Here is a 23885-nt window from a genome sequence, read left to right as displayed (position 1 = left end):
TACAATCACTGTTCTTCAGGTGATTAATCAAGTGAAGTAAATTAGATAATGCAGGCATATCATACAATGTCTCGTACACATTACAGAAAAACTGTGTCTATAGTTAAAATTCACAGCAAATGTACATATTTATAAATTAGTAGTTTCCTGTGACAAAGACACTAATCTTTAAAGTCATTGCAATTTCTGAAAAAGGAGCAGTTATTACATACACAATAAAACCTAGTTTTACTGATCCCGAATCTTCTCACTATTCCATTAAGTGCCTTATTTATTCAATCTGCACAGTAAGAAATGACAGCATTGTCCATAAATGCTTTTTTAAAGTTACATATTGTATTTTATTATATTTCTGTTGAACTTTTAATTGGTTTTTCCTTATACAAGGCACAACATGATTTTCATGTGTAGAAATCATACCAGCTTTTGGCTATCACTTCATTTATTTTTATTATTTTTCTTTTGCTTTTTGGTAAATTTCAAGATTTATTTTTAGTTATGTGTATATATCTATGTTTGCAAGTGTGTGTTGGAGTCCGTGGATCTGGGATTATCAATAGCTGTGAGCCACACAATATGGGTACTGGGAACCAAACCCCAGTCCTCTGAAGGGGCAGCAGGTACTCTTAGCCATGGGGGAATCTCTCCAGCAGACTTTTTTTCCTTTTTAGCTCCTACCTTTGTACACTGTTACTTACACTTTTCCTTTTACCTACCTAGGCTCCCTTGCTATTTGTCCTTTTGTTCTCTTAGCTTATTTGTGTACCCTTTCCATCTGCAGAAATTTGCAGAACCTCTGCCATCTGAGTATACTTCATGAAATTCCCCCACAATGCTACAGTTTCCTCTAAGGTTCTACTAATACATTCTAATAGACATCATTATGCTACCTCATCCATTCTTTTCTTTTTATTACATAGAAAACACTCATCCTGTTTACTCAGACAATAATAGAACTACTTCCTATATGCCTTAATATCTCCAAGTATCCCCTAGTGTCCTAAACCCCCTAGTGTTCTTACTGTGACTTTCTTTTGTACCTCTATTCCGCTGCCCTATACAACCAGCTGTTCTAGCCAGCATTCACAACATTATTCCCCACCTGTACCACTTTAATGGGGGCCACTGGTCAAATTGTCAGGACAAGACACCAAAGCTGCTTTGGCTGTGGGTTTCCATAAAAGCTGTTTAGAATTAGCCTATGGTTGCTGCACCCTGGAGACTGGCTCCTTTTACCAGCAGGGAAAGCAGACATGATGCCCAGAGCAGTAACACCCCTCAGCATCTGTGAGAACAAAGGCCACACATTATGGGTATCAAGAGCCAAGTCATTTAAAACAGTACTGAGTTTCCAGAGCCTCCTTGTCCTGCCCACTCCCAGACTTCTTGCTGTTAGAGATAAATACTCTCATTGTTGAAGCCGTAAACATTGCCAGTACAAGTGCTTATGTCTTACTTGTAGTTGTCTTTCTATTATTCCCTCGTTGATCCTTCCTGAGATCCTATATAGCCACATGCTATCTTTATTTAGAATTTTTACCTTTATATTGTCTATTGGTTTATCATCCTTTAGTGCATAGTTACTATTATCCGTAGTATTCTTCTTCTAAATTCTTAGACTGGAAGTTCAATATAATAGGGTAATATGATAGTATTCTAAATTGGATTGAATTTGTACTCAGTTCTTTCTCCTCTAGTAAAGGAGAATGCAATCTATAAGGAGCTGATATTCTTTTACTAAGCAGTGCTACTTTTGGTACAGTGTTAAGCTATGGGATATAATTCTGCCTGAGGACCAATTAAGCAACACAGTACAAAGCAGAGTTCTGCCATGTTGGTGGTATTCCCTCTATTGTTTTATATTAATATTTCTTTATTGATATCCCTTCAAGGAATCCCCTTTTCCCCAATTTCAGTCCATACTTCTAGCTACCAAAATGAGTGCTTGACAGAAACAACACAAGTTCAATATAACTTTGATTTTATGGTCATAATGATTGAAGGCCTGGTCAGAACCAAGTAGTCATGGCCCAGGATTGGTCAAGGGAATGCTTTCTGGATTTTGTTGGCCACATGAGTACAGGGTCATTCTTTATGCTGATATTGATAGTGGCTAAAAACACTGTAATCCAGGGCTTCCAAAGCATGTATTACAACAAGAAGCCTCTTCATAAAGCCAAAAACATAAGGTCTGGGGTCCAAAACATTACCACTGAAATAGGACTAGCACTAAGAAATATCAACAATGTTTCTTGGACACTCTGTTTCCTGCATAAAAATAATAAATCATAGGTTACCATATGAACCCAAATTTTATTGTTGGAAATGTGATCTCTTCCCACTTCAGTAGAATTGAGTCATGGGTGCCTTCCAGGAGGTAACTGAGTCATGGTACACTATCCTCATAAATGCATTGTTATCATGGGAATAGAGCTCTCTCTCTCTCTCTCTCTCTCTCTCTCTCTCTCTCTCTCTCTCCCCTCTCCCTCTCCCTCCCCCCGCCTCTCTCTCTCTCTCTGTGTGTGTGTGTGTGTGTGTGTGTGTGTGTGGTTTTTGGTAAATAAACAGATGAGAGGCCCACCTACTCTTGCTCTCTCAAACCATCTCATTTTCTTTACCAATTCATTTGATGACTCAGCAGGACGGAACCCTCAGTTGCCAGCACCTTCTTAGATTTTCTAACTGTCTTCACAATTATAGGGAGATGCATTTGTGCTTTTCATATATTACCATTTTCAATATTTTGTTATAACAGTATTAATGGAGTTTGACAACAATAGTACTTCTATTCAATATTCAGTGTGTGAGTTAAGCAAGATAGACCCCAAGGAGCATAGAAATTATCACTCACTGGCTCATATTCCTTCCTCTATTCAATACCCGAGAAATATTTATTGACTGTGTGCTAGGCTGTGTACTATAGTTTAGGCAGTGTGCTGAGCATAATATGGAAAATGTCCTCCCCTTGAGATGTATACATTATACATAGCAATCAGTCCATAAATGCTAGCTATTGGGAACACAGACATTTGGCCCCCATCTATGGCTTTTCAGTTAGGTAGAGTGATAAATTATCACTTCTTTTTAAAGGTTGCTTAAGGCAGGTTGCATTCCCTTGTTAAGAATCCTGTTTAATATAGTTAACAAAAAGCACCAAGTTTCAATGTGTGTGTTTTTATGAGAGACTCAGTCTCTTTCTCTGGGATGAAGAAGAGAACTGGGATTGAATCAGCTGATTCTGGACCATCTGGTCTGCCATGCCTGAGTTCTACCAGTCATGTTATCTGAGGTCTCCACACCCATCCCCCATCCTACTTAGAAATGATTTTCCTAACTGTCATCCTACATATTTGGTAAAACACTGCTTCTATATAGCCAGTTAATAATATCCCCACTACAGAGAATTATTTTTAGACATCCATTAAATATAAAAATATGAATAATCAAACATAAGGACAAAGATAAAAATGAGAGAAAATATTTCTGTGATGAAAATATATGCTCAGTTCATTTTATTTCAGCCTTGCACTGGAAACTTTTTCCATAGTGGTTTAGAGTAAATACTATTATTACTGAGAAGCCCACATGCTAAATAGCATACTTTTCTTGGTGTAGATTTCTGGAGGGATATGCAGGGGATTTGCATGCTTAATTCCCATTAGCACCTGTCACTGGGATTTATTATCCCACAGTTAATTCTCCACTTACTGGAGCCAAGAAATAGGCAGCCCTTGTATATGGATTGAAACGGAGCTTTTTATTTTTTCAAAAGTGAGATGCTTTTCACGTTGGTTCCTTAAACACCTGCATTATTTTAAGCCTGAAAGGTCACATTCAGATACACTTTGGGTTCAAATTTGTTCACACTCGATTTTTATTCAACAGTTAGAAGAGCCTACGTATCGTTTGAAATTGCACAGGGTGCTATTCAGGTCTTGGCTCAGTTTTCAAATCTACTGGCTCATGTTTAGTCCTCTGTTCAATACCCAAGAAATCTTTGCTGACTGTGTGCTAGGCTGTGTTCTATAGTTCAGGCAGAGTGCTGAGCATAATAGGGGAAATACCCTCCCCTTGAGAGGCATGCATTCTATTGGCAAGCATTTATACTTGCACTTATCTGTGGATGCACATACCTGTATATAGAATATGAAATAAGCATTCAGATACGTGGGCAGATATGTGAAGTGAGCACTAGTTGGATAAGCCAATCGGGTGAAAGGAATGGAGGCTGATAACTTCCTTCTATTTTCTCTCTAGGCAGAGATATGTGTGCCCAGATCTCAGAGGTTGAGCAAGTCACACTCAGCAGCATCTGAAACACTGCGTTATTGTTTTCATGGAGATGAAACTGTGACAGTCAGTGACACTAGACAGAATGCCTATACAAAGGCAGTGTGTAGCTGCCTGCATTGCTGGGGCTGCGCTGCTCACAGGTGCTTTAGGGCCCTGCCTCTATCTTCTATTCTTTCCCCTTCGTAGCCACACATCACATCTTTTCTCAAACCATGCTCCTGCCCTCTTTAGGCTGAATTTCAGAACTGAACTACTTTCTTTTGCCTTATCGCTGACTGGTGCTTTTAAGGAATTAATTTCATGCAGTATCGACTGCTGAGTGCTTCAAAGACCCGAGCAAGCAGATGTGATCATTTTAACCTTCCTCATCTGTCCTAGACACTGAAGATTCTTCCCAGGTGATCCTTTTCGTCAACCAGCCAACCAATCCTGACTGAATACCAAGAGACTAGGTTTTATGTTAACAGTGGGGTTTGGAAAGATCTACAAGGGAGGGTATCTGCTTTAAATGAATTAAATCTTAATTTAAAAAACCTAACCCTAACCCTAACCCTAAGCAAAGGACAGGTATAAATATTAACTGCATAACTCTACAACTTTGTTGTTGTTGTTGTTGTTGTTGTTTGAGACAGGTTCTTTCTATGTAGCCCTGACTCTTCTGGAGTTCCCTATGTAGACCAAGCTGGCTTCTAACTTACAGAGATTCTCCTGTTTCTGCCCCCTGAGTTCTGAGATAAAAAGCATGGCCTACCACACCTAACACGTCACAACTTTTGGAATCTTCTTTACGTGAGACTAACTCTGCACAGAGGTTTCGCTGTTGAACTTTAAGCTCTTATTCTTCCTTGGGAAAGTTATAGAGAAAACCACTAGATTTAACCATAGCCTCTTCTGGTGATGCACTATCAATACAGGATATTGATTAGTTATTAGCACCATTCCCCCTTGTAACCACTGTCTTTATAAAACCATTTACATTGGGATGATTAGTAACATAAATGTTAGAAATTGCCCTTTCACAGAACCCGCACTTAGATCCATAGAAGCTAATAAATTATAATTTTGAGAACATGGATATAAACAAATTCTTGAACTTAACGGAAGAAAGTACTGTTGAACAAGACAAGCTGAGGTAGCAAGAAAGTCTGAGAGTCTTCTAGATCAGAACATCAGTCAACAATGACTGCTGGGCATTTTACCTGTATTTAACACACTCAAACCTCGGGAAACCTTATATCTCATTGCTTCTAATAAACCCACTTTACAGACTAGAAAGCAGAGACACTTGGTCTTTTGAGCCACACCATCCAGCTAGTAAATCACTGTGGATTGATCTACCCATCTGGCACCAGCACCTGACTATCTACATTTCCTGATGTGGCCATGTGGGGAAGCTTAAGAAAATTAAGCGATTTTAAAGTGGCAGGCAAAGTCTCCATGGAAATAAAAAGAGACTAATTTTGTCAACGTCTCTCCCAAGAGTGACCTTCCCAATTTTGTGAAATTCATCCAAGACATACATAACGGGTAGAGGTTTCAATGGTGCCAGGCACGCAGAATCACGAGGCATGTAGATTAGAGTATTTTGGAGAGAAAAAAAAATCAAGACATGCAAAAGTTACCTGGCCTGCTCACCCCAACAGTTCTGACCACAGTTCAAATTAGACTTGAAATCATAATCCGCCCTCCTTTCTGAACTGTCCTGTGCTTTTACACATGGCTCCTTTCGCACTTTAAACTGAACTTTTACAGGATAGAGTATTAGTTTTAAATTCAGCAGCATCAGGGATTTTTCACACAATGCTATCCCGTGGAGCTTAGCTGGTGTGTTCATACATTCGCCTTCCTTTTGTCTAGACTGGCCTTATTTTATCCACTCAACCTTACACTCCTCCTTCGTCCTTCTATCACGAATTCACGATCTAACTACTTCCAAAAAATGTCTTTCTGAATCGAAGCAGATTTAGTCCTCTCTCCTCGCTGTTAGGAATTTAGAGACTAAGTTATAGGCGCCAACATCAAGTTGAGTATCTGCAAATTTTGTTCTGTCTTTTGGGGGGAAGTTTCTCTTGGTATTGCTGCGGCACTCTTTAAATGTTCAATCTCAGCAGCCATCAAGATGAACAAGTAAAAAAAAAAAAAAAGTCAGCACCGAGGGAGTTTCCATTGATTTCCAGTTTTTGTTCCACCACAAATAGGTCACAGGCTCGCAGAGCATAAAACAGCCTGACTGGCGCTGACAACCCAAAGATAGTGGGCTGAGCCACTGCAAATGCCTTCTTTCCCATCTATGTGAACAAGTTCCAGCCTGCCTCCGGCTCAATCAAGCGCAACTCCCTAAATCCTAGCTCGAGTGCAGTCCTGGGGCATCTGGCTTAGGCTTGGCCGGCTCAGGGACACTGCCAGCCGGTGGGCTGAGCTCCGCTGGACACGGCCAAGTGGCCTGAGGCGCGCCCGCAGCGCTTGCGGAGCAGGAGTCTGGCGCCAGGCGGGAGGCTGTGCTGCCCCTGGCCACGGTTGCCTCTGCCCCCAGGTGTCCCTTGTCAGCGCTGGAACGAGTGATCAAGTGGGCAAGTGAACCCAGTGGACTCCACCTTCCGCGCGAGGCGTGGATCTCGCTCCATCCTCGCTTACATAAGGCGGGCGAGCGCGCTCCCGCCGCCGCTTCCCCCCGCGCGGAGTGGGGCCGCGCCCTCCACGCCTCCTCTGTGAGCGCCACCCAGGACCCCCCGCTCGCCCCACTCCTGGAGGCGACAGTCACTGGGACCGTCGGCGGGCGGGCGGGCGGCAGCCTCGGAGTCTCTCCCGCACTGAAGCACAAGGATTGGAGCCAGGAGCACCTCGCAGGTTCGCCTCTCCTCCCACTCTCGCCACCACCCCATCCCCGGTGCCTGTGTATCCTCCCGGGCGCGGGGACCCGAGAGCAGCGCCCGTTCGGCCGGCGGCGGAGCTGCGGGAGCAGCCGTGGTGGCCGCGCTGCTCCTCCCTGCACTTCCCGAGTGGGGGCAGAGCATTAGCAGGCGGGAGACGTCAGTGGCTAGGCGCAGTGGACGAGGGACCTTCAAACTCCTCCTCGGAGGCTCCTCTCCACCCCCTTTGGCCCCTGCCCTTGGAGAAAGTGGAGTGTGGCACTCGGGCTGCTGTTATTTCTCAGGACTGCCTGGCGGTGGCCAGATCCAGCCTCCTGCCCGGCGGGGCTTTCTGCTGTTTGCGCGTCTCCTGGTGGCTTTCCCCTTTCCCGGTACACCTCTGCCGACGATGAGGAAAGGTCTGAGGGCAACAGCGGCCCGCTGCGGACTGGGACTAGGATACTTGCTGCAGATGCTTGTGTTACCTGCCCTGGCCCTGCTCAGCGCCAGCGGCACCGGCTCGGCCGCTCAAGGTAAGGGGGTCTTCAGGGCGCGGCGGTCACCTCCCTTTGCTTCTGTCTTTCCTCTCCTTTACCTCTATTTGTCCCCGGCGCTCCTTGCTTCCTCATCTGCCTGGTTGCCCCCAATGGAAACCACTTTAAATCCCACTTTCCCAACTAGTTAGAAACCAGATTTTTCAGTCTTAGCTAAGGAGCTGGTAAGGATGGACCCGGGGTGTGTTAAGTGTAGCTGCTGCCTCGGTGCCTGTGGGATCCTGAAGTGTCTTTAGCACTTTGAGACCCACAAGCGCACGGTTTTGAGTAATGTGCACCCGGAGGTTTCCAGAGGCACTGATAGTGGTGTTGTGGTGTGCACCCTAATATGTGTAGTGTGTCGAGGCTCCCCGCTGTGCGCGGTGGCTGGGCTTGCAGGATTTTCTTCCACCTCCGCTAAGGAAATATGTCCATTACTGCCAAAGACCCATAGGCGCCTGTGCCCCTAGACTGCTGATGGGGCTCTATGGAGATCCTCAATTCGCCAAGAAAGGACGGGCTCCGGGTTGTGCCTCTCCACTCACAACCTCTTCGTGCCCCCCTCCTGATAGGAGACCCTTGAAAAACTTCAAACCCGATGCTCCAGTGGGAGATTGTAGTTGTTCACCCCAAATCTGCAACTCTCTGGGGGAAAGAACGCTGCTAACCAGTTTATAACTGGCATTTTAATGGATGTAAGACTCGAAGTGTGTGGAACTCTGAGCAAAGTCAGGGTAGGTGGACAGTGGTCCAGAGTTGGGAATGTGTAAGGGCGGAGGGGAGACAGCAAGACTGAGGGTCATCTTGGAAGCTTCTTTCTTGTTCACTGAGTTTTAGGGAGCGATGCAGCTCCCAGACTTATCCAAACCAGTTCCCACCCAAATCCTTCTTTGCCGTTTTTTAAGAGAGATTTATTTATTTATTTATTTATTTATTTATTTATTTAATGTCACTAGCCAGAAGGCAACACAGCTTTGCCTGGAGAGAGAGAGGCAACAATTCAGAACCAGCTCAAAGACCATTCCCTTCCCTACACACACACACACACACACACACACACACACACACACACACACACGTCTGGTTTGTTCCATTTCCTTATGAATTTGGAGAGTTTGGGAGGAGGAGCAGCAGCCCTGACTCCTTCCATGATGCCCACAGACCGGTTTCTCCCAATTATAGCCTGCATTTCCTAAAATCTACAGGCACTCATGCAGGGAGGTGGGTGCTGAAAGCAGAAGAGAGCCAGCCCAGAGGCCAGGCAAGTTTAGTCCTCAAGAAGAGGTATGTGATTAGCAAGGCAGTGTGAATCGGAGATAGCTACTTAGGGAGTAAATTGTTCCTGCTACACTGCTAAGTGGCCACGCTCATAAATCTTGCCTTCCTTTCTGGACAGATGCTTCCTATCCTTGTGGGTCAGCTCTGGTTTTCTTATGCACGTGTCCAGAGCACATCTGACTGTGTTCAAGGAAATCTGTGCTAGAAAGCCTACACAGTTCTTGAGAGAGGTCAGAAGTTCTCAGGACACTAGCCAGGGATGCTTAGAGGAGGATCCTAGGAAGCCTACTTGGGCAGCCTGATTAAGGGTTCTGGAATCAGCTGTGTTAGTCCTGCTGGAATTCCTTGTCATTTTTCAGTGCACAAAGGACTAAGCCATTGGGGGGGTGAAAGGCAGGCTAAGGGAAGGGTTCTGGGGTGGGGGGAAGGAAAGTTAAAAGTCTCCAAAGATGCCAAAAGGAGGCAGGATCCCCGTGGAGAGCTTACACCAGCCAAATTAAAAAGACTGGGTAGGAGAAGGATCGATGGAGATAATCAAACAGGGGACTGTAAGTGGATTAATATTGAAAGAGAGGAGCAGAGACTATTGAGAGAGGGATGGAGCTGGGGACAAGCTTTGCCTCCTGCACGTTTTCTGGGTCTACACCAGACAAGTCAAAGGTTGAGGATTAATTCTGCTCTGAGACAGAGAAAGAAAAGCAGGTCTGGCTGGGTGTATGAGGTTTTGGTGTGGATTTTCTCCATTCACTCTCTTTCAGGGAGAATAACATTTTTTTTTCTTCTCTTCAAATCACATGGTCTGAGATGCATGGACTCTTACTTTTATCTTTGTTACCCTCCATGTTCCAGAGCACCAGCTCTTCCTGTGTTATCTGTGAGACATCAAAGGAAGTGTAAGGCACAGAAATCTGCTATCAGCTACTGTCCCTGTGGCTGCTACTCATTAGCCAGGCCTGTTTACTACTGACCTGCTGTTAACACTTTATTCCAGTCTCTGTAGGATGGTCTGGTAAGCAGGCTCCCATTTTCTTCAGTATCTCCTTTCTCTCCAATTTACACTAGAGCTCCCACACATACCCTAAAGGTACCATTTGCTTGTTCTGATACATTAATGACCCCAGTGGACTATTTTTTTTATGAATGGAAGTACATATGCAATTAGAACCGAGACATTCATTAAGTACTTTACAATGTGAAGAAGGTTTATAATCTGCTGAAGCAGTGCTGTGAAAATGAGAAGCTTTTGAAAATAGATCTCTAGTTGAAGTCAGCCCAAGGGAGGAGAAAAACCAACCACAACACAGTTGTAGAAGAACAGAGTGAGTATTATTTATGAGTGAGGGAGTTTTGCAACTGTGGATTAAAGACAGACAGCAGTCATGTTAAACAGGTCCTTGGGAAATTCTCTGAGCTGTAGGCAACAACTTTCCCCTCTCTGCCCATGCTCTAATTGTTTCATTGAGGCTTGCTGGGAAACTATCACTCCAGGAAATTTTCAGGGCTCCTGACATCCAAGAATGAAAGATTTTTACTAGGAAAGGCAAGGGGTGTATGTGTGTGTGTGTGTGTGTGTGTGTGTGTGTGTGTGTGTGTGTATGAATTTTTGCCTCCTACCTTTGCACAGCATAATGTGCCTCTTATCTGTCACCACTAGTATTATGTGTGCTAACACCTCCAAATTCAGACCAGAAATTTTAAAAAGTCTATTCAGAGATAATTCTCTTATTGCATAAATTTAGTGTTTTTAAGACAAGTAACACATTTCTTTCCACTAAGGAAGAAAGTACTTTCATGACTTTATGCATGTTGGTGTTTTCCAAATTGACAGTTGGTTTTGATGATAACCAAGTTTGATGACTATTCTCTCATATATGGCTCATCTGGATGGGCAAATTTATGCGTTCACTATGAGGAGTCATAATAAAGAAAACTAGACAAGGTGGCCTTTGTTAGACAAGTAATTCTGTGTGTTCGAACTCAGAGAACAATTAAAAGTCTTCAGAGAACAAACTCTTCAACCACCTGGCTAAAAATAAATGTGGGATCATGGCAGAGTGTGGTGGTTTACACCTCTAAGGCTCCCACTTAAGGAGGCTGAGACATGAGGAATGTAAGTTCAAAGCCAGCCTGTATAACAAAGCCAGATTCTGTCAGTAAAACAAAGAAACCATTCCATTATAATAAACATTAGAGTTAAGCAGGGAAAAGATCATTTAAAGTATCTATCTTTGTACCCTGGGATCATCATCACCATGCCAATATATCTGAAACAAGTCCCCTAAGGAGGTGAGGGAGGCCTGCAAGCTGTACTAGGCTAACCCCCTTATGTAGTATCATTGTTGAGATTTAAGTATAACTGTCCCTAATGTGTTGCTATATTCTCCTATTAGCATGAAAAGGGAGAGTGTGCTCCATTAGGCCTTAACTGCACATAGCACTTTTCTGATTTAGGTCGTGGCTTTGCTGGAGCAGCAGAGGGAGTCACTCTAAGAAGAAACACTAGCACTGGAGGCTGTAGCCATTTCTGGAAGATGGTGTGGGTAGAAGCTAAGCCTAGACTCCAGCCTTGAAGTTTCAGCCTAGATTGCTTTTACTTGACCTTTGCATCTGTGCAACTTTAAAACAGATCTGTTCCTATTTTCTGCAGGCTACATGTTTGAGCTTATTTGAATAGAGTGTATATTAGAAGCAGCGTGCCATAGTGAACAAGTCCCAGACTGTATGCTACTTGTTGGAGAGTTAGACTTGAATAAAATGCTTTTATCATCAGGATAGACCTGCCAGCATATTACTTTCTGGACTATAACAGTGTGTACAGATAGGTTCCTTGTGTCAAGGAGGCCAGGTTTTTCCCATGAGTGATGGTGGTAGTGGGGACAGTTTCAAAAATTTTATACATAGATAATTAATGGTATTTTATACATAGAAGATTAATTTATTAGAAGTAGTAAGGAAAGGGACCCTTGGAAGTTGAACTAGTCCAGGCACGTACTCTCATTCATTCATTCATTCATTCATTCATTCATTCTTCCCACTCTCTCTCATGCTGGCTGTGAACTCATGAGCCACTCACCTTGGCCGCCACCCCCATCCTGTTACTGGGATTACAGCTGTGCACTACCATGCCCATGATAGAGATGGGCTTTTCTTAAAGTTAAACTTGAATTCAAAAGTATTATTTATATTCCAATGCCTCCCCTACTTTGGTAACGGGGAATGAATCTATGTAGCTGTTCATGTTGTGATAACAAGTGCTATACCATGACTCTATTGCTCTACTACTTGGAGTCAATGATTATTTTGTCTGACTTTGGGGAGGTACAAGCTAATAATTGCTAACACCATGTGCCTGTTCTTTTAGTTAGCCTAATGCATCATAATTCTTCTGACATCTCCTAGCTACATGACTGTGCTAGGTTATTTAACTATTCTGTACCTCAATTTCCTCACACATAAGATGAGAAAAATATATGCCACAGGTCATACTAAGGCTGAATTAGTGTCTTAAATCAACTAGAGTAATAGGTAGCTCACAGAAAATAGTATTATTCCTTGGCTTCCAACTTCGTAAAACACTGGCAAAAAGTGAGACAAATGCACCAGGCCTTAAATTTATGCAAACTCTTTTTGAGTTTTAAAATGTAATTGCCCATGATTGTAGTGAACATATATAAAATAAACAGTCATCGATATTTCTCTTTACACGTTACCTTCTGACCAACTTTTAAGGCAAACTAAAGACTTCAAGGGGCCTTAATGTTTATTTTTACTTATAGTTAAAACAAAGATATTTTTCTTTGTTTATATTCTTATATAAATTATTGGTAGTTAAGTTTTTCCTACACTCCAAGTCACTTATCTGTTCTCTCTCTTCCTTCCCCTCTTTCCTTCTTTATCTCTCAATTTTATCACTGTCTCTGGCTCCCTCTTAATCAACATCTGCTTGAACCTACTATGAACTTTTAGATTTCCAGAACTTACTTGTAACTATTATTGCTCTTATCTGTGAAGGATAAGAATCTGAGACCTTATATAAAGAGTATCAGTCAAGGATACTTTTTAATAGAAACTCAGTGAGAATTTTGTGTTACTTGACTGAAGGTACTTTTTCATGATTAATTTTAAAATACTACTGTATTCTTATATGTAATTCTTAAAACAATATTGTAGTCTAAAACTTTTCTTGTTGCTAATACATTTTGTGTTGAAATTTACCCAAGTTTTAATAAAAATTATTTTGAGCAAATACTTCTGTGAACTCACAGAATCAGAAGGACAGATCTGAGTGTGCTTCTACTCTCAGCTAGTTAGGATCTGTCAAAACTCCTTCTGCTGAAAATCGTTAAGGTATGTTGCAAATTATTATACTCTTTATAAGGAAAATATTAGAAGATACTAAGATATAACTTGAAAATTCATTGATGTGTTTCGACTTGCATTTGAAATGTGGGCTTTCTCTCATTCTGAGCATTGTTGCCCCCACAGAATTCTACAAGGAAGTTTAGGAAGATGGAAAAGAACGAAGTAGAGTTTAGGCACCCAAACAGTTCTGTTCTTCTCTACATAGAGCTGAAGTTCAATGACATCAATTGAAGTGAAGTTATAATTTAGGAAGTAAGCTACAGCTTTGAAAGTGCCTAACATGCAGATATTCATCCTTACATCAGTATTAGCACCTTTTCTTTTATCTGCAAAGGACGGTAACTCAAAAGTGCTTTGTGTTGCAAAGTGAAGCGTAACATCTGAAAACTCCAATGTTTGGGGAATAACCTCCTTTAATTAAACAACACACTGAGTCTTATGTTCTCATGGAAGGGAAAGGGGATAAGGTGAACTTTCCTCATACTGACATTCCTGTTGGAGTTCTTATTTCAAATACTAGGGATAACATGATCATACTAATATATGATATTGATTAATCAAATTTAGCTCCAGAGTTACAAGCCTTATTTATTTTAAAATGTTGTGAGCATAGGAGGATTTACCTTCATTAATCATTATGTCATGTGGCTCCTGTGGCTTGTTTCAATTCTCAACAATTATGAGAGCAGTAAGAAGCCTTGTAAGATGAGCACATACTATCTTTTTGTCTAGGTACAGATGCTAAACAGAAACTGCTTTGTGACATTGAACAAGTTTGATGATGATTGCTAACATTTCTTATACTTAGTTAACGTCTTAATTCTGGAAGACTTGAGCTTAACTGTAACTCATTATGTTCTATTTTTTTTTCTGTATTGAAAAGAAAATCCTTGTATAGGAAAGTTGATTTTAAGTAAAAAAAAAAAAAAATAGGTTGGTGCTTACATATTAAAATGCATTTGTAATCCCCTTATTAACTCAAATATGTCCAGGAAGATAAATGCAGACTTTATTCCTTCCAGCTCATGAAAACTAAGATGAGTATATAAATTACAAAAGTATTATAAAAAGAATAGTGTAAAAGTTTGGAAACATATACTTTGTGAAGAAAATTTTTCATGTAAAGTTAATTTATAAGATGCATTCCCTCAGACAACAGACGTTTCGGGCAATATGTTAGGCTGCGTGATATAAAAACATTTCTAAAGTTTCTAATCATTGGCAAAGAAAACTCAAGTGTAAGATTAAAATTAGAGGAAGGAGTGTTGGACTACTCTATTTTCCGTACATTTACAAGTTAGTTACTTGTACTTAAATATCCTAAATCACTATACTATCTTTTTTGGAATAACAAGAACTGCAAGAGTCTTCTGAAGAACTCCTTTGTAAAGTAAGCAGATGGTCAATGTCTTTGACAGATGCTAAAAATGATAGTCAGTGACCATAGGACTGTTACTGTTCTGTGGATTTGAGCTATCTCTAATCTAAGCCAAACAAATTCCAAATTACTAAGCCAACAAAAACAAAACAAAAAAACATAAAACCTTGACAACAGGAAAGACTGACATTTACTAGAGTAAATTCTGGTAACTAGACTTTGAAGATTATGGACGTTCCATATATGTTTACTCTGTTAAAAGAAAAGTGGTGTGTTGGATCCCCTTTGAGTAGAGACTGCAAAATGTACACATTGTGGCCACCCAGTGGAAGGACTGAAGTTTAGCAAGTAGCAATGCTGAAATCATTCTAAATAAAACAGTAATTATATCACCTCTCATTTTCCTTGGCAATCTTAATTCCTCATTCTGGATTTCTATAAGATGATGAGAGGCTGTAACTTAAAATTTTCTTAGGGATTCAACACAAGAATGAAAGAACCTGACACTTAACCCTTACCTACAGGATTTTTACCCTAGAAATCAGAAACACATTTCTGTGACTGCTTTCAGAAGTGGAAAAGAAATGGAAGGTTTTTGTTATTGTTGTTTATGATTCATTATAAGTTATATCTGTAATAGAGACCAAAGATTGATTTCTCATCATAATATTGAAGAAGTATATGATATAAAACTTTTTTAAAATCATGTCTTAGTTTCTTACTCCAGCTGACATTGGGAAAGGATTTCCAGAGTATTTTCAAAGGTTGTGCTTTTTAAGAGGTTACATTTTCTTACGTACTTATTTGGGGAGGAAATGTTCCCCAAACAGGAGCATGATGAGTGATCTGGAGAGACCCACCAGTGATCTTTAAGAAATGTGTTGCTCAATATGGTTGAACATTACCCTTGACAACAATACCCTGTTGTTTCCAAAGGCTCACCTGCTTGGAAGAAATCTGATAGCATTATGTTCAAATTATATGGGAATTCTTTGGGACAATTGTCCTGAGAAAATAATTTGCTTAAGTGGAGCTGACTTAATAGAATTATAGTGTATTGAGAGAATGTCATCACTGTCTGCCTCTGCAGGTATACTGGCTGAACTAAATGTTTATTTTTATAACACTACTACACATACGTATATCTATCTATAAATAATGAAAAGGACCATGGTTAAATAGTTGCCATTTACTTGCAATAACATCATTAGGAAACGTAGAAAGATGGCTGGGAAAAGTTTAAGCTGCTTCAGTACCTCCTCAGTTGCAAAGAGGAGGAGAATATTTCATTGAATTTATTATAAATCAAATGAAAGACTTGCATGTTATTTTTAATTGAATTAAATAAGTAATTTTTCTAGAACATTTTTGCCCAAAGTTTTAAAACAGTAAATATTTATGAAAAGAAAACAGAGTCTGATAATTTCCTTTGAATATCTGTGTCTGACAATATGATTGTAATGTGCACATGCAGCATGTTTTGATGTTTTAGAAAGGGACATTTATTTTCAAACGGATTTGCCACTTATGCTTAAAAAAATGAAACCTGTAAAAATAATTGTTTTATTTTTACTTATAAAGCTCATTATAAACTGGCAGTTCTGATTTAATCACAGGTTTCTTAATAAAAATTATTACATCCTATTTTTCAGAAAGTTGTCTTGGCAAATTGACAAGTCAATTCACTGTGTGATGCAGAGGCTGTCTCATCTGATAGAAACAGGTTGTATCCTATTCCCAAGTGATGTCTGCTTTCTATGGCCTATGGCCAACATATGCAGACCTTCTGTGTTTTCTTGCTGTTGGTTGGTTGGTTGGTTTTGTTTTGTCCATAGTCTTATGATAGACTCTTACTGACTACAGTTGAGTGTCTATCCTCAGTAGAATATCCACTTCCAAGCATGAAGGGAGAACATATTTTACACAAGTTCCTGAATCCTTTTAACTTCTCTAAGAGAGGCATCACTGTTCTGGAAGTGCCATACATGAAGTGACTTTATACATAGGCCAGTTGGACTCTTTTTTCCTTCCCAGAATAATGCAGGGATGGTTTGTTTCGCTGATGAGAAGTGGATCGTGATTAGTTGTGGTTGATATTCTTGGTTTCCTACAGATGGCTTTATTTCTAGTTTTGTCACACTATTCAAAGAAACTTTTACTTAAATGGACAAAGCAAGTTAACTGTGAAGGGAGAAACATTGTTATAATGGAAGGATGTCCAGATTTTCATTCAGGATATGACAATAATATGCTTCTTGCTTATGTTAAATATACTAATAAATATTTATAAACACATCCAAATGTCACCCAGTTGGGACTACTAGCATATATACATTTTCAAATTTTTGACATTTTTGAAGTGATATTTTTAAAGTACTCAATTCTAGGGTTCTGGTAACTATGTTAGACATGTCATCATGAATTCATCCTCCATTGTTGACAAGGGGCTTTCATAGCAAAATATATAGTATGCTGTGAAAAATGACAAGGTAAATATAATTCCTCACAAAGTTTTGTGATTATAAGTCTAAAAGTTAATGGGAAAGGTTGCCTGTTTAATGCTGAATTGCAAAGTTAAAGAGAAGATCTTAAAGATAACAGCAGACTCCAGAGTCCTTTGGTTTATTTAGCATTCAATGACAGTCACTAAATTAGGGAAAGGAATGTTCAAACAACACACTTGAGGAAAAGTGATTTTTATAGAAAGGAACCATTTCTGCTAATAGCCAGTAACTGCACATAACCCCGCTGACATTAAAAGTCCATTAGCTAAGCCCAGTTTAAATACCAGCTGATGCCGTGTCGGCTAAATGTATGCTGGCGTGTTTTCATAGAATGCAGTAAAAGCAGTTCTATATTTTTTTTCTAAAACTATGTACATTAAGTAAAACAAATGCCATCTGATAGTAGTAGCAGGCTGCTACTACACAGGCAAAGGTTTGTGATGAAACAAAAGTAGCAGTCTATATAACAAGATAATATGTGTCGGTGATGGCCTTAAAAGGGAGGCTTTGAAGGAAATCATCTGGAGGAGTTTAAGCTGACATCCTAAAGCAGTTGTTTCCATAGGAGCCTGGGTTCACATACAGTGTCCTGAGAAGTTCATTCAAAGTGGAGGAATTTTTTTTTTCTGCTATTAGCTACAATGTTTATTTTTCTATGTGCTTTGAAACTACAGGAAGCCCAGCAATAGTGTATAAGTGGAGAGGAGAATGAATGTTGGGAAGGGAGCAAGGAGACCACAGATCTAATGTAACACTTGCTAATGTGGATAAAACATCTCCGGGTAATATTTTCAAAGCTATGGGATATGTCTGTACTATCAGACATGAAACCGAAGGTTGGAATGCTCATATCACACAGAAACCCCCCTCCCCCCAACAGCAACACCAAATTCTCAAATATATTTTTTACCTTTAGAGAAATATCTAACAGATATTTTAGTCCTCTGGAAGACAATAATGGATACTGTCAGTTATTATGGGATGTGCGCATCTCTTGTCACCATCTGAAAGTATCCTCAGAGCCAATGTTCTGTAACTGTGAAACCATTGTGGTGCTGAACGGGGCTGCTCAGTCATCTGATGTGTGAGTTGCGGACTGGGCAGTAATTAATCAGCAGCTGTCATGTTCACTCCACTCTAAAGTACTAGGAGACCTCTACGCCCACCTCCCCCCTTCCCTATTATCAGGCCATTAGCAGAACCCAACAGAAGTCAGGGGGATGGAGTCCAAGGCAGCACACGACCCCAATCACACATGCACGAGCTCTGTGAGCACCTCCCTAATCCTCACTTGGATTCTCACCAGATTTTCTTGACTTCAAGGTTCTGAGTTCTGTTCTCTGACCATAAACGTCACAGTTTTTACTTATTTGTACTTTGAAATTAAGTACTTTTTCACATGTAAGTAAATCCTTATATATCCCTATAGTTCTTACAAAGAATAATAACAAGAACAAAGAGGCTTACTCTTAGCCATAGCAGAGATTTTTCCTGTTGTGTGAATAAATTCTTACACAAGCATTTGTTAATAAAATGAAGAAGTCCTCTTTACTGCCGTTAACTGTTTTAATTCATTTCAGGCCACTGCAAATGTTCATTTGGAATGAATCATGAGCTTACATGGTCAAAGTTTATGTAATGAAATTACTAACCAAAATCTTATTTACTGACATATTATATGAGGGCCTTAGTGAATTCTCTTGTCTTTTAGTGTATAATTCAGACATTAATAACAGATGGGAGTATTCCACCAGCCAACCCAGTGGACTTTGATTTTAAATTTCAATCTATTTTTAAGACCAAAACATTTTTAATGGTTATTTCCATCGATGGGCTTTTCCTTTTGTATTGTATGAACTTTAATTCTATTGTGAATTGAAGAAAGAATGTCATTTATTTAGCTGCATAATAAATGTGTACCCATCTACAAACTTGTGTAATAAAAGTGAATTATATTGAAAATATAATAAGAGGATCCTAGATTGATTGAAATAGGAGAGTTATTACATTCATTTAGAACAGTTTTTAGGAAAATAATCCCCTGCTATGTAAGAGACTGTCACTTTCTTGGACAATTTTTAAAGGATGCACCTTTCTTGGTATGAAGTGCATTTAAAAAGAAAAAGATGAAGTAAGTATATTCTGTCTTGAATTGTATTTGTTTATGCTTGCATCTATCATTACTTAAAATAGTGTCTATACTGAGATTTATGACTGAATTCACATAAGTGTGATCTCTCTCTTTTTCTCAATTTCCCTCTCTCTCCTTTTCTCTCTCTAGTCTCTAACTTTTTTTCTTTGACTGCCAGGAAATTAGGAACATCCTGTTTCCCTGGCTGTGTACACCTGTGAATGTGTGTCCGCATCTGTATGAGATTGGATCTGACAATTTTCTAATTGAAGAAATCAAATCAAAAACAAAAACAAATCAAAATTCAAAACTCATCCATGTCTATGACCAATGGGTTTCCTGTGGCAACAGGTAGTGCACATACTACCAGTCTTTCTGTGAGTTCCTAGGCAAAGATTAACAAAGTGTGTTGAGCTTTGTGTCTGCCAGTTACATACAAGTATAAAATCTTCATTTCCCTTCACACTGGGAGTATAAGATGAATATAATTATCGTACTGATGTCATAAATCTGTAAGGAGGAATGGTTGAGAAAAGCAAAGACTGGGGACAGCTCTTGGCACTAGAGAAGCACTTAGTACACTTTAGCCTTTGTTATTGCTGATGCCATTTTATTCTTATCATAAATGTCTACACTGTGTAACAGGTTTCACTTGGCATTGCTAAAATTCTATGACAAGAATGAGAGGACTGTGTTCAGTTAGGATTAAAGCTAAGTAGAAAAACAGCTTTTAGATCAACCAAGGTGTGTTATCAATGGTGCATTCTTTAATAAGAGATTGGCACATTTTAAGAGTCACATTTTATACCAAATTATGAAACTCTTAAATTAAAGTATTTTGGGAAGCAACAAATTTGCTTCAGTGTGAGTTTAAGAGCAAATTTATTTTTGGTTCATGAATGTGTTTGCTGTGTATATGTGCACATGCCTCTGGAGGCCAGAAGAGGGCCCATGATGCTCTGATACTGGTGGCTCAGAGTTGGAGCCCTGTGGGGGCTCAGAATCACCCCCCAGTCCTCTGCAAGAACAAGAAGTATTCACACATTCTGACATCTCTCCAGCCCTAGTGATAATTTTTTTAAGTGTCAAGTTCTGAATCTGTGTAGTTGATAACTTTAAGTGAAAAATACTCATTTATTCTTTTTAAAATGTACATTGCTGTGTTTGTAAAAATGGAGGTTAAAGTTAAGAAAAATTAATTACGAACTCTACGTTTTGGCTAATATTTAAACTCTTTCTAAAGGAATTGAAACAATTAACCTTCTTCATTATGTCAAAAGTTTTAACATTACAAAGCACTTCCTGATCCTAGTATAAAAGCAACAATTAATTAAACCAAAATTTCCAAGCAAGGCCAGTGTCCCTCATACGTTCAGAGTACATATGAGGATAAAAGCCAAATAGAAAAAAGAAATTAATTAGATGTCCAAACTGTTCAATGTATGTTCATATACAGTGGGGGAAAAAATCATCTGTGCATACATTGGAACTGGCCTCTACTTCATTTAATTAAATATTTTAAATGGATTCCAGGAGAGGCCAGTGGAGCTTGCCAGGTTCTCACTGACATCCATGTGCAACTTGTGTTCTATAAGAGAAAAAAGAACATTTATGCTGAGTATAGTCCTATTTGAAAAAAAAACTTTTCCAGTATATAGTTATAAAAGGATAAGTTACAGTTGGTTAATAATGACTGTATTTAAGAAGACTACAGGCAAAGGTGGAGCTTTGGGGCTACAAAGAATATCCAGCATTGTATTTTATGATTTGCTGTGACATTGTTAATCTTTCTGTTCTTTTGTTTTACACCCTTTGAAATGCTTTATTATAATGTTTAAACAAGAAAAAAACATGAAAGCCATATTTTTCATAATATGTACACTGGATAGGAAATGCACAGCCAAAGAGACCCTCCCAAGTTACTGTAGTTCTGGTCCCTTCAGCAACCACAGTGGACTGGATGGACTCAGTGACTAGGGAAACACAGAGCCTTAGGAGGCATGAGTCTATTTGTAGTTTGCTCTATACAAATGCAAGGTTTAGTGACATTTATCTTAAACCCTCACCTATGCTAACCCTGTTCCCTAAGTACCATTCTAAGAAACCCTCACTTAACAGAAAAAGTTAATAGGAACTCCATAATGGGCAGTGAAATGTCGTCTCTACATAATTATAAAACTTCTTATCTTCATGGATCTTACTCTGTTAAAAGAAGCCAACAGACATAATCTGGAACATTGTTGATGATTGATTGGACGGTTTCTTTGAGCCTCATCACTACATATAACAATTACTTTGTAGTAAATCTTTGGAAGATTTCCAGGAGTAAAACACACAGTGACTGAGTACTGAGTCTATACTTTTGGTTCCTTCTTGTATATATCTGTGTTGTTTTGCTAAAGTAAAATCAAGCTTCTCAATGTTGTTATTTGAAACACTAAGCTATCTTAGAGACATACAATTGCCAACGGCTTTCATTTAATTTTTTAAATCAGTGTAAACATTACCTATTTTCCCACAAAATATTTTATTTACCATTATTTTGTCAATAGTGTAGAGAAGCCATGCAAAAATCCAAGTTAGTGAAAGCAGAAATTATTTCTTATATTCCTATATAATTATATGCTAGAAAAAATTAAATATATTCAAGCGTTTAACGGTGTTGTGTTTGGAAAGACACATGCTACCTAAATATGGTCATATGTATCTATTGCACTGAAGTAGAGCATGTTTCTTTGACATATCCCTCTGATCTACGAAGGGAAATTATGTCAATGTAGCGCCCTCGGAGGAGCTCTTTCTCTTCAAACTCTCTCCTAGATGGAGGTTTGAAATTTCACATGGCTGGCAGGATTTGTGTTTATACTTCCTACTGAACTCTTACAGACTTTTTTGTGGTTATAGCCTCCCCACATTGGGCACCAGCTGTTATAGTCTCTGTATAACCCTAATATGACAGCCCTTCCCCCAGCCTTTCTAGCTAGACCCGTGCTTAGCTCCCGTCCTCTTTTACTCCTTCCTTGGGCATTCATTTCTGTGCTCTGTCTTTTCTTTCTGGCTCCTCCCACTGACACTCTTCATTTTAGTTTCAGATCACTCCTTTGTAACATGACCTCTCCTACCCAGCTGGGCTGCTCTTTTCTTTCTGTGTTCCCAGCTACATGTCAACACAGAGCCTAATCATCCTCTGGTCCTGAGCACACAAATTAGGATCTGACACAAGGGTAGTAAGTGATATCCTCCACTTTTTGAATGTACTGCATGAGTTTGAGTGTTTTTCATCAATAGGAATGTGGCTTTTTCTGACAGTTCACTGTGGTAGAATCGGCATCTTTCCTTGTATCTTGATTTAAGAGTTCCTGAATCAAAGGAGATGGGTATGAATATCTTGATGTAAACCCAGATGGACTGAAGACTGAGTATCTACTATCCATGAGGTACCAGCAGTTTTACTGGGGCTTTCAAATGCCCATGTGCCAAGGGCAGATCCCCACACAGTATTAGCATTGGAAACTGATAGAAGGTTTGAGAGGAGCTAGATGGAGAAAGCAAGGGTATTGGCTTACCAGTCATGTGTCCTGGAAATTCTCTTTTCTCTTTTTTCTCTTTCTCCTCTTTCTGGTCATCATGGGTCAAGCAGCTATGCCCCATCCCTATATTCCCAACAACCGCACACTGCCTTATCAAAGACCCCAAAATAGCAACATGGCCAACTGACCATAGACTAAAGCCTTGGAAAGCAGAAGGGAAAATATTTTTTTCTTCCTTTAGGTCAGCTATCTCAGACCTTCTACCACAGTTATACAAAGCTAATAAAATAACTAAATGGTTAGTTTTCCCCACCTTAGAAACCCAATCCCATTGGATTTTTTTGTCTTATGGTTCATGTCTTAGAAGAACTTTGATTCTCTGGTATATGAAACACATAAGCCTCAAACAACTACATAGAAGTACTTTGAGCACAGCTGGACTCTCAGTGTCCTAGTCAGTTTGCTGCAACAGAGAACTGGGAGCTGTGGAAGTCTGTAAGCCAGAAGTCCCAATGATTGCCTGAAAGTTTTCCCAACTGTTCCCTTGTTGATATTGATAATAAAACCTGAGTGTCCAATTAGTTAAATTTTGTTTTATATCAAATTATTTTTGCATCATTTACTGACCTAGCATGTATTTCTTATTTTTCTCTCTGGTGTGATAGAAAACTGGACTTGTCAGATAAAGGGTGGCAGTCCTTTAGAGACCCAATTATGAAAAATCAATACATTTGCATCATGCATAGTCACTCTTCTGTAGCTGGCTTTTGTCTGAAGATAGGTTTACTGTGATCATGGATATTTTTAAACAGGATATTTTGGTCTTTAGACTACAAAATGGTATAGTGAAACAAACCATTGTTGACTCAAAAGTTCTTATAAGTACTGGATTATGCTATATGTCTAGCAAAGAGAAAATATTAGCTAAGACTACAATAAACACAGCCCCAACTTGCCCTGGATAATTACCGAGGAAATGTATGTGGGACATTTAACTGGTGCTGTTTGTAATCAGGCAGTCTGAAGC

The 23885-nt window shown here is 39.6% G+C and overlaps 1 protein-coding gene across 2 annotated transcripts in view; it reads left to right on the top strand.

Annotated features, from left to right (window-relative positions):
- The first annotated feature begins 7551 nt into the window (after positions 1-7551).
- Positions 7552-23885, top strand: part of Unc5c (unc-5 netrin receptor C) — a 336174-nt gene continuing 319840 nt past the window's right edge. For both annotated transcript variants that reach the window (XM_028760465.1, XM_028760464.1), the window contains exon 1: positions 7552-7675. In XM_028760465.1, the coding sequence (XP_028616298.1) occupies positions 7552-7675 (124 nt within the window). The remainder of the gene's footprint in view (positions 7676-23885) is intronic.

Source organism: Grammomys surdaster, unplaced genomic scaffold (assembly GCF_004785775.1).
Source record: "Grammomys surdaster isolate TR1022 unplaced genomic scaffold, NIH_TR_1.0 126531, whole genome shotgun sequence".
Classification (NCBI taxonomy): domain Eukaryota; kingdom Metazoa; phylum Chordata; class Mammalia; order Rodentia; family Muridae; genus Grammomys; species Grammomys surdaster.
Note: the sequence above shows the minus strand (reverse complement) of the source record. Positions and strands in the feature narration are given on the sequence as shown.